This window comes from Triturus cristatus, chromosome 5_2 (assembly GCF_964204655.1).
Source record: "Triturus cristatus chromosome 5_2, aTriCri1.1, whole genome shotgun sequence".
Classification (NCBI taxonomy): Eukaryota; Metazoa; Chordata; class Amphibia; order Caudata; family Salamandridae; genus Triturus; species Triturus cristatus.
The window spans coordinates 985279152-985294961 of record NC_140588.1 but is presented as its reverse complement, the minus strand read 5'-3'; the positions used below and the strand labels follow the sequence as shown (position 1 = coordinate 985294961).

The window sequence follows — 15810 nt, the reverse complement described above, 5'->3', positions numbered from 1 at the left end:
ATATAGATCTGCCCCCTGATGATTACCAAATGCAGTGACTACCACACAACTCAGAATTCGGACTCCTGCGCAAACTGAGCAAACAGGGGCTGGCACAGGGGTCGCAAAGCACTGACCCACTCTTGGTGCGGGTGAAAGGTGTTTTACAAGCACATGTGACATTGAGCGGTTCTGTGGATCATAGAAGGAAGACACTCGCCTTCCCTAGTTTATCTGCCAGTGTAAAAGGCACTAGATGAACACGTGAAAAGGACTCCCTAGGAGCTAAGGTGTGATCAGTGTCTCCACTCTGGCACCTCTAAACCAGCCTCCACAGTTACACCCAAGAATGGCCCAGAGCGCCCTGGCATTACAGCTGGTGACGGCAGGGGGAATAACGAGACGTGGTAGTACCACAGCTGCGAATGACGCAGAGACTGAGATATACAAAAAACAGTCAGATGCCACTCTTCTGTCCTACAAAGGACGCAATCCATAAAATCAAGACCTACAGAGACAAACCCGAAGGAACACGAACAAAGAGGAAACAGAATTAAGAACTACTACAATATGGCACCCGTCAATGAGCCACACACTCAAAAAGTCAACATGCACTCACACATTCAGCCAACTCACTCAGCAAAGCAACACTCAAGCTCCACGTAATCTTGTGTCCAAGATCATCTGACTCACAGTCACAACATTAACACCTGAAAAGGACCAGGTCTGTCACCGCCTCTGCTGTGTGAGTGGCTCACGTCCAGCCATCTGCAGCCTGCCCACCACACACATGCCTGTCCGCTACAGCAAATACTGGGCAAGAAGGGGTGCGCGTTGGGTGGAGCCCTTTGTGTTCCTTTAGATGTCTTACTTGGGGGTTAGTGTGAACCTGGGGAGATTTTTTCTGCTGCACAAGACGTTCTAAGCAAGTTAAAGGGCGCTAGCTGAGCTTTGTCGGGGGCTCCGTGAGTTTGTCTGTGATGTTCGATGTACGGATGAGTGTCTGTGCTCTTGGTTGGAATGCCACAGTCTTTGTTTTGGTGTATTGCCTGCGTCCTGTGTGTGCAGTGTATGTATGTGCTGTGCATGCTCAGCGAAGCCCAGTGTGTGACTCGTTGTGCTTTGTGTTTGTGGAAGGGGGTGATTGCTCGTCGGGATTTGGACTCGGTGTGCAGTGCGTGCTTTGTGGTGTGTTTGTGAGGGAGGGAGCGATCTCCGGTCGTGGTATCCACTGTCTGACTGTGTTCCTTCATCTCTGTTTGTGACGACAGGCTGCATAGTCGTGCCTTACAGTGTGTTTCTTTCCTGTCACGTTGTCACCTGGTTTATGGTATGTTTGTGGCTGAGGGAGGTAGGTGCTGTCTGCCGTGCACACAGTCCCGTGCCTGGTGAGTGCAGCACGTGCAGTGTGCTCATTTCTAATATTATGTGATATTTAGAGCAGGTTTTATCACATATGTCGCTCAAACCTCAAACTAAAGGATGGCGCGTTGCTTCATTCATGAGTATAATGTATACCCACCTCTTGCACTCATTTAATGAGCCCCAAAACAATGAAAGGTTGAGTGGGCCCAGCAGGGGTTCGAGACTGTCTCCCACCTTCACCGAGTGCATTTTTCTTGACATCCAGCTGCGCCAATATAAAAATGGCTATTTACATGACGCACGCAAGAAATGAAAGTGCTTCTGGGTACTGAGAAGCGGCTGATGGCATGAACCAACTCAACAGAAGGCATTTTACAACCCGCCTGTGAAAGGTGAACGGCTGGGCGGCCAGTGCATGGCTTTCAGCCCTGAGGTGCCTTGGGACCTCGCCTTGCTCAAATATCGCTCAAACATCTCACGGGCATCAGCGTATCTATCAATTTTACACAACTCTGACGTGTGAGGGCACTTGGACTCCAAATAAGTTGTCCTGAAAAAACACACAAGCCAGGTCTTCCAGGACACGTTTATCGAAGGAGTTGCCTTAGATCAGTATATGGAAAACTAGTGAGTATGTCAGGCCAAGAATGTGGGCATTAACAATGGCGAATGCCCCGTGCGGCCTGTATCAATGCAACATCCACGCCCTGGTCATTGTGGCCCTGCATGGCGCCAGAACACTAGGGGGGCTTATTTACACCGGTGCGTCACTTTTAATATGGGTAAAAGTGATGCACCGGCGGCGCAAGGGGCTTGTAAATAAGCCCCAGTGTTTTAGTGACACCCCCCCCCCCCTTGTCTCTGCACCACTACACGGGGGGCGAGGGGGTGGATTGACAATAACCCTGGACTTCGTCCGCTTTCAGGCTGGTATTCCATCACCGCCCCGCGCGCCAGTTTAGAAGTCCTTGTGTTGCGAAACATATGTGGACAGGGACAGAGAGCTGCGCCAGAGGGCGGCTGAGGTACAGGAGGAGTGTTCGACTCTGGGGCTCCACCCCAGTATCAGCCTCACAGTATCTGGAACCAGAACAGCGAGTGAGAAACATTAAGGACAGAAACATCGAGGTGGTGAGTTCATAGGGCAAGCATAGATTATTATTCATAACTCCACACCTGTACCTTGACAATATATCCATATCTTTAGGTATGTGGATGCGGAGCTCATAGTAAATCTATGCTAACGAATATGCAAAGCCTTCTCCATAGTTTTGTCTCAAAATGTATTCTGGCACCACGATATTTTTGCTGTCGATATTTCGGCATACATCCTGCAAATACAACCTACAGGTCATGGGATACATGGCTGCAGTATGCCAATGCCCATGTGTTCAAATGCAACTTACATGTCATGGGATACATGGGTGTAGCGTACCAATGCCAATGTGTTCAAATGCAACTCACGGGTCATGGGATACGTGGCTGTAACATACCAGTGCCCATGTGTTCAAATACAACCTACAAGTAATGGAGTGTATGGGAGTAGCATACCAATGCCCATGTGTTCAAATGCAACTTACATGTCATGGGATACATGGGTGTAGCATACCAATGCCCATGTGTTCATGCATGACCACAAGTCCCTCTGAGGCAAGTGGGAAAGTGCAAAGCTCCAGATACATCTGTGCAGCAGAATTCATACTGGAGGTCAGATGGCCGGCACCCTGGTGTGCGCAGCGTATTCCAGCGCAGTTTGGTGGCAGATACAGGCGTTATTTCCATGCTGTGCCGTCCCTCTCCTGTTGCTGTGGGCGACAGCCTCTGATAACTGAGGAGTTTTACGCTCAACACCAAGCACACTGCTGGAGCAAGGAACTATTTATCGGATTCAACACCTCCTTGCTAAGGGGGCGGAACAGAACTTCGAGGCACGCTCGTGAGCTCTTCTACTTTTGTAGCACAATCTCCCCATCAGAATCCAGATTTCAGTTAAGCATCAGATGGCACGAGCTCACATTTTATTACATAGCACATGGCGACGGGGAGTAAATCGAGACAAAAATTTCACGGGAACAAAAATGGGAGAAACACTTCGGAAAAAAGTAAAATCGGTACAAAAACAGTGAGCAAGGGTAGGAACATTGTATTAAGGAAAAGTGTACGTTTTATGGAGAAAAGACAGAACATGTCATGAAAAATTAAAAGGGAGTCGTGGGGATCTCCCCTTGTAAATAAAACGTTAGAAAAGGTATGGCGGGTCAGCCTCCCGAAAGTTGGAAGAAGTGGAAATGAACATTGGGTTAAAACAAAAAAAATGAATCAAATGCTGATGGAAAAATAGTAATACAAATAGGGACCCAGAATGAATTACCCTGAGATTAATCCCGAGTAATTATTTGTACAGCTTGAATCTCATGGAGCCGGTGGGCACTCTGTGGAAAGAAAGGGGGGGGATTGTGAGGGGCAGGATCCCGGCCCTGGTCTCACAAACACATTAAAGGCCTTCTTTAACTGTTGCCCTACCTTCTCTCCTACTTCCTTTGAATGTCTTGGCCCACACAACAACTGGCTATCCATGTGCTTGAGCTGTTGCGAGGCGCTATGTTTGCTTCCCATCAGCTGTAAGGATAGGTGGGTGAATGAATACCACTTTCTGGAGGCCCACAGAGAGTGAGCGGTAAACTGTCATTATTATACAGACTGAAATACTCACACTTTACTATCACTTTTTGAGACCCAAAGCAATCCATAGCCTATCACCTCAGACAGAAGTAAATCATTCAAGACTGCACATCGGATCATAATAACAAAGGGCAGAGCTTGACTGCACCATCATTTAGGGTAGAAAACACAAACAGAGCCAAACGTCTTAAATGGCTCCTTAGCTTGACCCTCCACCCACCCTCAGCCAATGAGATACTCCAATGGCTGCATGCAACGCTTTGAGTAAGTGCACCTCGTAGTTTTCATCTCACCTTCCGGCAGGGTCTTCAGACTCGCCCGGCAAGTGACCCTGGTTTTAGTCTAGTATAAAGGGCTCTTAACAACATGGATTGGGGAGCAGGGAGACGTCACCAGGCAGAAGTTATTCAAAACTTATCTTACTGTAACAACTTTTCTGGTTGTGTCTCAGGGTCTCCCCATGTCTACTCCATGGATACTGCGCGTCCCCAGCCCAGGAGCCCCCAGTCTGTCTCCCTGAAGCTCCTCCGCTCCATGCTGTCAACAGCCAGACTATCATGGGAATTTCAAGGAATTACAACAGCTGAAAAAACCCTGCCCCAATCGCGGATATAAATCTCTTGAGCTTGTGCACAGGCAAAGAAAAACCCCATAACATGCTCATGTTACAGCAGCTTCCAACATGGTGGAACGCGGGAAACGTAGAAAAGGGACACATAAAACGAGAAATAATGGGGCAAATTTACAAGCAAATTTACAAGCCCCCTGCGATACCAGTACGTCACTTTTTGTGACGTACTGGTGGCGTATTTTACTGCTCCATATTTACAAGGACAGGAAAAGCCACCCTGCGTGGCTTTTCCTGTCTTTGTAAATATGTCCCCTTTACACGCAGCACTTTGCGTGAAAGGAGCATTCCATGGGTGTTGCTGGGGGTGTTGGAACCAGACACATATCCAGATTTACGAGGAATCGTAAATCTGGAAATACATCTGAAGGCTACGGCGTAGGGAGGCGCAACGAGGAGAAATGTTTTCATTTCGCCTCGGTTTTTCCTCTCTCAATGCGTGCTGCATTCTACAGCATGCATTGAAAGAGGAAAATGCCTGTAGTGATTGTTTTTGTGCAGGAAGGTGCCCCTTCCTGCACAAAAACAATCTCCCCATGACGCAGGCATCCTTGCACCGTTGTACAAGAGTGTCTGCACTGGCGCATGGCAGCTGTTTGTGCGCCAGCGCAGGGGAGAGCAGAGGAATGCGACATATTATTGTAAATATGTTGCATTCCTGTGCTTTGGAAGTGCTTCAGTGTGGCGCAGCCAAAGGGCTTGCGTTGTCGCGCTGCGGCACTTCCTCGTAAATCTGCCCCAATGTTTTTACAAAGAGGTTACATACCAGTTTCAAGAAAGCAATCCGGTGTGGAAAAGGTAACTGTGCCTTCAGACAATGTAAGCCAACCAGAACTCTGCCCTTTGTGTCTGCTGTGCGTTTTCTACACATGGTTTGCTATTAATTCTTACATGTTAAGTTATTGACATTTCTATAGCGCTTTCAACCATTATTATGGCATCTGGGCACTTTCTTCATTTGGCGCCCTTTTATATAGAAATGGAAGAGCCACGTTTTGATTGTATGTGTTGTTTCCAGGTGTTTGATTGTGTGATTAGGAAAATGTTTCCACTTATTCTTATTGATCAGACTTTTAGGATTATTGGAAGAATATTAAGATCTAATAGGGCAGAAGTGAACATGTGACCACCATGAAACCAGGAGATGGCCGGCCATTTAGAATGTCAGACCACAGAACACCAGCATGAAAATATCTCTACAAGTGTTTCTTATAGGTTTTGGCTTTTCCACTGAAAACCAGAGCTCGGTTTTGTGCGAGGAGTGAAGGGAATTGTTGACCTGTGAATATTTATTTATTTCTAATTCATAGTGGTATGTTCTGTTAAAAGAAAATAAATGATGCCTTTAAATACAACATTAAAAAACCACAAAGAAAGTGTGGGTTTAAACAAAATACAGTAAACATTCAATTCTCCAGATTTTCCAAGACATCAAAAACTGATTGGTTGGTGGAAAGAGAAATCTGAGATTATGGGGGAGGAAGGGTGTCGCTTGTGGAGCTGCCTGCTTCAATTTCATAAATGGGATCATGGGAGAGGTTAGAGTAAATGTAGTGCAAGGTGGACTTGTCGAATGCTGCTTGTCACCCGTGAGGGTATCCCGGCGCTCAGTAGGTGAGAGTAGGCGTGTGGTGAGGCTGGGCCTGAGTGCAGGCAGTCTCGATGGCCCAACAAGAAGACCTGATTGCAAAGCCAGGTTTTCAGCTTCTTGCAGAATTCAAGCAGTGAGGAGGAGGCCCTGATGTGCTGGGCGAGGTCGTTCCAGGGTTGGGCGGGTGGGTAGGATTGGTTGACCTCCTTTGGGAGTGCACTGCTCCATTGTTCTTACGATTTTGTATATCTGCCTGGCAGTTGGCATCCCACAACGGCGGGTGCAGGAGCAGAGTGTGCACACCGATTTTCCGATTTTTCCGATTTCAAAAACTTTATTGCGACAATTAAGTCATAAAAGTATCAACATCATCATCTTGCATAAGTACAATTAGAACAAACCATAATAATCAATAAAATTTGTGCTTATATGCCTAGGGCAATAATATACTCTACATTTTATGAACATGATAGTATTGCCTATACATCCAAAAAAAACACCGATTTTCACTATATTAATAACTCACGACTTGGGGTTCACACAGAGGAAGTGCGGCAACTGGAGTCCGCCGTTGGTTCTCTACTCTCATTTGATTGGCCTCCTGTTCTGCTTCTAGGGATGCGGGGTGTGTGCGAGTGAGAGTGATGCTCAGTGGAGTTGTCTTGTGGGATGGCGGACGTGGAGCTGGTGACTGAACAGTGATTTGAATGCGCATGTGAGTAGTTTAAACTGGCAGTGCCTTTGGATGGGGAGCCAGTGGAGCTCCATGAGGAGTGGTGTGAGATCGACGCCGAAGGTCGGGGACGAGTCTGCCAGCAGCACTTTGGGATGGTTTATGGTCTGTGAAGATGAGTTGGGATTGCTAGAGCGCTGCTATAGTCCAATCTGCGTGCGATTAGGGCCTCTACAATGGTATGGCTGGTGTCCAGTGGCAGCCACTTGAAGATTTTACATACAAAATGGGATACAGGAGTACTCACATTACAAAATCATTGACTTGAAAATTTGGTGTATTAAATGCATTGAAATGCTAAGCATTGCAAAACTCCTTATAATACAATAACACACTGCATAAGAAAACTAGAAATTACATGACTGTAAGTGTTTGAACTTGTTGCTGCCAATTTCTTCTCAACTAGTCTTTTTTCTTTTTCATAGTTTCGATGTTTTCTCTTTCTTTAGGAATTTTGGAGTTCATTAGCCTGGCGGTGGGGCTTGTCAGTATCCGTGGGGTAGATTCAGGACTCTACCTCGGGATGAATGAGCGGGGCGAGCTGTATGGGTCGGTAAGTCTGTGCTTTTTATGTTTCAACCATCTGTTACTATGTGGTGCTGGATCACTAGCTGATGTTGTGTCTGTCACAGTAGCACAGCTTCAGGAACATGTCAGGTCACCAAGTGAAGGATGGAGTTCATGATCATGTAAAGGTACATGTTTTCCCAATTTCTGACAGCCATACTTTTGGAACTTTCTTGGAGTTGCAGAGACATTGAAAAATGATACCAGATGTATCATATGATATTCAATTAATGGGCTCTCTGTCTCTCCGGTTATGTATCTCTCCACTTCTCTGCCCTTCTGGTGATCAGCATCTCTGGTGATCAGTGTTTCTGATTATCTGTCTCTTTAGTATTGACCTTCTCTAGTTCTTTCTCTTTCTCACTCTGCGTTTAATTAAAAAAAAGTTTGCTTTGTTTAAAATCAATCACAGACATGGGAATCTGCTAACCCCAGCAGGCCGCCAATCCTATGATAACAGCATATGGTAGTAGGTCATCATTTGCGACTTACCTCATTAATATTCATGAATTAGGTCAAGGTGCGACTCACCGCCTAGTAGTACATTGTTCAGTTTGCAAAATACCACACTGGTCCCAAAAACAATGGTCGCAAATTGCAACCATTACTTTGTGACCAGTGTTTAGTATCTCTGGCCCATGGATGTAGAAATAAGTACAGTAAGCCTACACTTGCTTACATGTACTTTACGTCTCGATATTCTGGTAGTACGATGTTCTGGATTCAATATTAAGGCGGAATACCCTTTCGTTACGTCCGCTTCTCTCCTCAGCTAAATGTTCGATAATGTACTTCTCTGGCTTTCTGCACCTCCGGTAATGTGGCCAACAAACTCGCTCTCTCCCTGGTTATCAGGCTCTCTGGTTAGCCCTCTCTCAAGCTATCTGTTTCTGTGGTCATTCCCCTCTCCTGTTAACAGTATCTCTAGTTAATAACCTCTCTGGCTAGCTTCTTCTCTGGCTAGCTGTCTCTCTTATCATCACTCTCTCCAGTTATCTGTTTCTTTAGTCAGCCTCCTCTCTTGTTGCCAGCCCCTCTAGTTTTGGGCCTCTCTGGCTAGCAGCCTCTCTGGCTATCCCTGTCTCCAGTACTGTTCCTCTGCTCATCTGCCTCTGTGGTTAAACCCTCCCTTGCTATCAACCTCTCTGGCTAGCTGTGTCTCTGGCTAGCTGCCTCTCTGGCTAGCTGTGTCTCTGGCTCGCTGTGTCTCTGGCTAGCTGTGTCTCTGGCTAGCTGCCTCTCTGACTAGCTGTCTCTCTGGCTAGCTGTGTCTCTGGCAAGCTGCCTCTCTGGCTAGCCACTTCTATGGCTAGTTGGCTCTCTAGCTAGCTGTCTCTCTTATCATCACTCTCTCCAGTTATCTGTTTCTTTAGTCAGCATCCTCTCTTGTTGCCAGCCACTCTAGTTTTGGGCCTCTCTGGCTAGCAGCCTCTCTGGCTATCCCTGTCTCCAGTACTGTTCCTCTGCTCATCTGCCTCTGTGGTTAAACCACTCTCAAGTTTCTTATTTCTCTTGTTATTGCCCTCCCTTGCTATCAACCTCTCTGGCTAGCTGTGTCTCTGGCTAGCTGCCTCTCTGGCTAGCTGTCTCTCTGGCTATCTGTGTCTCTGGCTAGCTGCCTCTCTGGCTAGCTGTGGCACTGGCTCGCTGTGTCTCTGGCTAGCTGCCTCTCTGGCTAGCTGTCTCTCTGGCTATCTGTGTCTCTGGCTAGCTGCTTCTCTGGCTAGTTGTCTCTCTGGCTAGCTGTGTCTCTTATCATCACTCTCTCCAGTAATCTGTTTCTATAGTCAGACTCCTCTCTTGTTGCCATGCTCTCTTGTTAGGAGCCTCTCTAGCTAGCTGCTTGTATGGTCATCAGTCTCTCTAACTAGCTGCCTCACTGGCTATCCCACTCTTAGTTATCTGTTTCTCAGGTCACACCCCTCTCTGTTTATCAGCCTCTTTAACTAACCATTGCCCTGGCCATCCCTCTATCCAGTTCTGTTTCTCTGGTTATCTTCCTCTGTTGTAATCAAACTCTCTGGCTAAGTACATCTCTAATTCTCTGGTCATCACATTCTCTAGTTATCTGTTTCTAATCTCACTTTCCACTCTGATTATCAGCCTCTTTGCATCGTTAATTATCAGCCTCTTTAATTAGCTGCCTCTCAGTTCTCTCCAGGTATCTGGTTTTCTGGTTATCTGTCTCTTGCTAGCCGCCATGCTAGTTAACCTTCTCTTCTGTTCTCCGCTTCTCTGGTTTTCCATTTCGCTAATTCTAGCTTTCTGGCTGCTTGTTCGTTTCTCACAGTTTTTCTGCCTGTTGCTCTCTGAGTCCCTCACTAGCCTGTACTTTGACTCCTTTCTTTGTTTGCTTGTCTCTTTCGCTTCCTCTCCTGTGCTAACCTTTGTTTTCTGTTGCTTTCTTTTCATGTGCTTGTAGTCATGCCTGCATGTAATGTTGCCATCCACAAAATGTGCCTAAGAGCTCCGTTTGCGTAAATGAACAATTCATTCGCGGAGACCACAAGCCACAGTTTCAACAGATAGTTTTTTCAACACTATTTGCAACTCTTCTTCCCAGAGCATAGCTCGGCCTTTGGCGCACCTTCTGATCGTGGGTTAATGCCTCATCGCCTGCTGCTTCTGTTGCTGGACTCTAGAGTGTCTGGGAGATGCCTTTGGCCAAAGGGAATGTGTGACTTTTATGAAGACATCCCAGACATGGACCAGTGATGGTATTATTGATCAAAGTCTAGTGCCAAGAAGCTGCTGCAGGGCGATATTCATTCATTGCTCAATGGTTTATCTTTAGTGAACCCTTCCCAGGGTCACGTTAATCCTGTGTTCATTCGGTAGCCAAAGCCACCAGTCAGTGCCACGAATTTGGTCTCCAACTCCCGAAAATTATTTTTTGTGATTCCCAAACGTGGGAGGAATGAGCCGCCTGTCAGGTCTAGCCCAGCCGCTGTGGACCATCAGCAGGCTGCAGCATTAGGATTCTGGGGCATGGGCACAGGCACGTTTTTACATCAGTGCAGTCATCCCTTCCTCGACACCACCTAAAAAATGGAAGCACCAAGTGCCCTCTGCCAAACTCACTGCAGTGCTTACATTGCCAATGATTGGAAACTGACCAAAATAACACAACGTGTATTTGTAAAGCGCACGTGCACCCAGACGGGTATCTTCATAACAGATGTTTATTATTACCCAACTCAATGGTGCTCCTTTTATCAACCTCAGAAGGATGACAGGCTGAGTGGACCCACAGGGATTTGAACCTGTGACCATGAGGTCAAACAGAGGCCCCTGCAGTGAACACATTAGTCGACTCAGCAACCAGACCCAGCTTCGTAGGGGTTCACCACATTAGAAATGCATTATTCCTTGGTACTCTCAGCCCCCCCATTGGACATAGATGCTTCACATACGTGTGCAGAATGTTTTGAGAGTCTGCCCCACAACAACTTTGTTAGCATGGTCCATTCTGATGCAATCATTCATAGGTTGTGCAGGTTAGTGCTGAGTATTCCTGGGGTGAGAATAGTGTTTCTCAACCAGTGGCAGCGAGTTCACGGCCAATACATTTCTCCAGGCCACATTGTTTGAGTGACAGGCCATATCATTACCGCCCTCGCGAGGCTTGTAATTTAGAGAGAGCCCAGTCTACTCCCAAGTTGCAGGCGATGCGGTACCTCCTTGGGATGAAAGGCGGCGCTCTTTTGATCTGCTGTTGAAAGCCTTGCCAGGGCAGGTGTCAGCCTTGCTTAGGGCACTTAATAGCTGCGCTCGGCATCCTTTTGTTGAAGCCGTAAATCAGGTCGGATAGATATTTATTTTCTAAGCACGAGAGGGGTCCTCTGCCTCTTCACTGGCACAGACCGAGGCTGCAAGACCTGGCCTGGCCCTTCAGCAGCAGCTGGACCCAGCAGACAGCAGTCCCTTCCACCTCTCCAACATGGCCGCCTGCTTCAGTGCTGTCCAAGCACAAAGCTGCAGATTTCTCCTGGCTAGTCCCTTGTTGCTGTCGATGTAAACAACTGCTTCCACGATGGTGTATTTTCCCTAATTAAAATTTTGTGCAAAGGTCCAATCTTCTCTTTTCACCAAAGAATCACTAACTTTCACTCATACTGGTTGTTTGTTTCATTATTTCCAGTCGATGCAGCACTGGTTGAGTTGATACTATTAACGCACCTCAGATATCCACTTATACAACCATCAGCAAGTATTGTATTTTATTATATTGCTGCATTTATATAGCGCGTACTCCTCTTATGCGGGGCACTAAAGCGCTTGTCTACATGAGAGCACGTGTGAGGCTGGAGGGGAGTCTCTGTGACCCTGTTGGTATGTGGTTCCAATGCTTTGTTTGAATCCTTGATTACCCCTAGGTTTCCTTCTTCTCTGTTGTGTTGAAGGGAGCTTGAGTTTCTTGGGCATATGAGATAGGCTGGTATTTTTGCCAGTGTCTGCAAGTGACTATTGCGTGTTGACCTTTAGGTGGGTACTCATCAGCCATGTGTTTATGGTGCAAAGGCAGTCGTCAAGCTTTGAGTTGCAGAGGTCTTCCTCCTTTTTGGAGTGTCATCTGCATAGTTCTAACAGGTGATGTTGAAAGACGTCATCAGGTCTGATGTTAAACAATAGAGTAGATATGATGGAACCCTAAGGGACACCGCAGTGTTGGGTGTGAGGAACAGATGTGAAAGGTGGTAGATATACCACACATTGTCTGCCTTTGAGGTAAGAGCAGTCCACTTTGGAGCATTTTAATGTACTTTGAGATGATGAAGTCTTTGTAGTGGTGTGTCGTGGAAGGATAATCCAATGGCTCCCTGCCTTTTCTGTACTCCCGAACCACTTTTTATGACAGTGCCACTCTGTGACCTGTCAGGCCTGGTACTGTACCACGGCTTCACTTAGCCACATCATTATTCCTTCCCTGTCACACACCGCTTCATAGGTGTCCTATTCGCTGTCACCCCAGCATCAATATCCTGTCATGTCTGCTCTTAATCACAACCTACCTTCACCTAATCCCAATTTCTGCCCCATCTGGTACCCAGCCTCTACCCTCACCTCTTTTCCGCTTCCTCCATCCAGGCCACTGTCACTGTTCCATCCCACTCCGAATGAATGCCCTACCTCATTCCCTGCTTGGTGCCTTAGACAAGTGACTTGGAGAGAGTCTCAACCAATGAAGTGGCTTTAATTGTTGCCTCAGACCAACCACGACCCTATCCTGCATCAAAGTGACAAATCAAAAAGATAAGTTACAGAACAGTTCTGGAACGTATGCCTGGCATACACCCTTGGTTCTGAACCCTACATGCGTGGCTTCTGCGAGTTGTAAGTCAGAGAAATAGGAAATACAATTTTAATGTTCTTTGTATTGAATTTTGTTATGCATAAAAAATGTATGCCACCCTAGCCCCCCTGTTAAAAGTAACTATTGTTGCACTTTCCCACACTTTCCACAGCCCTCATATCTGGATCATTCGCATGTAAGTTTGAAAGTGAAAATTAGCATAGGAAATGCCTTGATGATGTTTGAGAACACACAAAAGGCATGAATGAGGGAGCTGGCCTAACTTTGCATTGCCTTTTCCCTACCACTCCACAGAAACTACTCTGCAAATTCCTGCTTCTACACATCCAAGTGTAATGACTAGGGCTAAAGGAAAAAGGTCATGAATTGTGAAATGGGCAACATCAGCCATTTCTAGATCTCTCCTATCAGACAGCACAAGCTATCTGTTGGCGAAAAGACATATTGTCACCTTACAGTGGACTTGGAGCCTCCCCATTGTCTACCATAGGTTGTCTTTATTGTCACTCTACTTTGTTAGCTTCTAAGGGCTTTTCTTCCTCTTCTTGTGTTTGTCCCCTCCCCTGGAGCATGGACTCATTACTTGTGTCCTTCCACTGCTTGCTTTTCAAGAACTACTTTTTTCTATTGGGTTAAGCACTCCATGAGAGTGCATGTGTTTTCTAGTTGTCTCCTTTTTGTACTACTCTCCCCAGCCCCACTCATGTTGCTCTCTGTTGCCCTTGTGCTTCTACCTTCACCCCTTCCATGTTGCCATGCCCTCTGTACTTTTTCCCCTGCATTGCTTTCTCCTTTGTGTGCTCCTCTGCACCAGCTCCACATTGCCCTATCCTGCCCTTTGTATCTCTCCCCCAACCTTGCCCTCCGGGTTGCTACCCACACTCAAGCCCTCCACATTGTTTCCACTCACCCGGTCCCGCTGAGTTGTTTCTCCAACTCACGTCCTTTGTGATGCTTCCCCCACCTGTGTCTTTTGTGATCCTTCCCTCCACCCTGTGTATTGATCACCCCCGGTTGAAGAAAAAAAACACTTGTGTGCTATATATATATATTTTTTTCTTTCACTTCAACTCAGGAAATATAATTTTATATATGAACGCATGATGCATGTTGGGAGTTGCTCTTCCTATGAGTATTTTAAGAGCCCGTTTTTTTTAATACCAGTCTTAAATTGGCATTCCAACACTATATATTTTTTCAGAAGGAGAATCAGCACTGTACCCTTTTACTGCAACAGTACTAGAACTCATTAGAAGAGTACTGGTACTCTCAGATAATGACGTTGTGAGTCTTTATTCCACCCCCACTGTAGCCTACTGTCAAACTCTCAAAACATCAAACACAAAAACCTTCCACAACCTCGAGTCTACTGTTGATTGAGAAGTTACATTTTATGATGAAAGAATGAACCTCAGCCAGTTTGGAACTGCATCCATTGTGCTGTATTTTCACAAATATGATATTGACTTGGGCTGGAAAAGCAGAAGATTTGTAAATTCTTCAAGCAATGCATGTCTTAACTCAGTGCTTTTTTTGTTTCACAGAAGAAGTTAACAAGGGAATGCGTTTTTCGTGAGCAGTTTGAAGAGAACTGGTACAACACGTACGCCTCCACCCTGTACAAGCATCCGGATTCTGAGAGACAGTACTATGTGGCCTTAAACAAAGATGGCTCCCCGCGCGAGGGATATAGGACTAAGAGACACCAGAAGTTCACGCACTTCCTTCCGCGGCCTGTGGAAACGGCCAAAATCCCTGTCATGTACCGAGACCTCTTCCACTATAGGTGATGTTTCTAGGTGATGGCTCTCGGTGTCATGTACATACAGGATCTGGGTCCCCCGTCTTCTCGCTGAAGCTCTCTTTTCATAGTCATTCCTATAGACTCCTTAGGTAACGTAGAAAAGCACTTACATTGACTTCTACACAATACCACTCCTTGCCGTTTTAAATGTATATCGGGGCTATTTCTGTCGGGGAGGGAGTGGGTACTAGAAGGCGTGGGACCACCGCATATAACCTTTGGTCTTCACTTTCTGTCCCTGATGTCTACTCAAAGAAAGAATGTGGAATATAACATGGGATGAATGACACTCAAAAAGAGAAGAGGAATTTTAAAAAAAACAAGTCCCCCCTACCAATGGATGCAAGAGGGAACGAAGCACCACAGACTGACACAGATGCTGCTGATAAGCTTGGAACTGATATATGCTAAGAAAAAAACTATGGATGGTACCCTGCTGAAGAAGAGGTTTTTGGTTTTGTGTGGGCTCATGGATTGATCCCGACGCGTGATGTTCCTGCTGTGGGGAACGTTATTAAGATACAGGCATGGATACTGTGCATAAGGACAAAACCCTATTTATAGAAAAAAAATGTATATTATATTTATTTTATATATTTATTTATTTCAAAATAACTTTATTTTTAATGAGAGATGTTATGACCGGATTTTTTTCGAAAAGGAGAAAAAAAGGTCCTACTGATAAAGGAGACAAAATAATAATTTTGACTTTAAGAGCTTGCTGGCAATAAAATTGTCTTTATATTGTGGACTACTTTTTTAATTTGTTGTTGTTTATTTGCTTACTGTGACCAATCAATGTAGTTTCTTGTGCACGGTGTGTATAGATTACAGAAAACATTTGTGCAGAACTTCCAACAGTTTAGCCTATGAAATTAACACTTCTAAGGAATTAACAAACATCATTGCTGTTTGACCCAAATCTCACTGAACCAGTGCATCCAGTAATAACTCATGGCTTCATAAAACTGTTTCTCCTTACTTATTCCAACCATACATAGGGCATATCATCAAGGCGGCGCTATAAAATTATTGCCGCTTTTGCATCCGTTTTCGGCCGAAAAGCGGCGATAACTTTATCGCTTTATCAGCAAGGTCACGCTATTGCGTGAATCCTTGCCTTAGCGCCCTTTCCCTTAACGCCCAG

General features: G+C 45.9%; 1 protein-coding gene across 2 annotated transcripts in view; it reads left to right on the top strand.

Moving 5' to 3' along the window:
• FGF16 (fibroblast growth factor 16) overlaps positions 1 to 15414 on the top strand; it is a 56030-nt gene extending 40616 nt beyond the window's left edge. The window contains exons 2-3 of one of the 2 annotated variants that reach the window (XM_085608239.1): positions 7428 to 7531; positions 14407 to 15414. In XM_085608239.1, the coding sequence (XP_085464365.1) occupies positions 7428 to 7531; positions 14407 to 14649 (347 nt within the window). In that variant the 3' untranslated portion in view covers positions 14650 to 15414. Of the gene's footprint in view, positions 1 to 7427; positions 7532 to 14403 lie in introns of both variants that reach the window. The other variant, XM_085608238.1, reaches the window with a different exon arrangement.
• Positions 15415 to 15810: the final 396 nt, after the last annotated feature.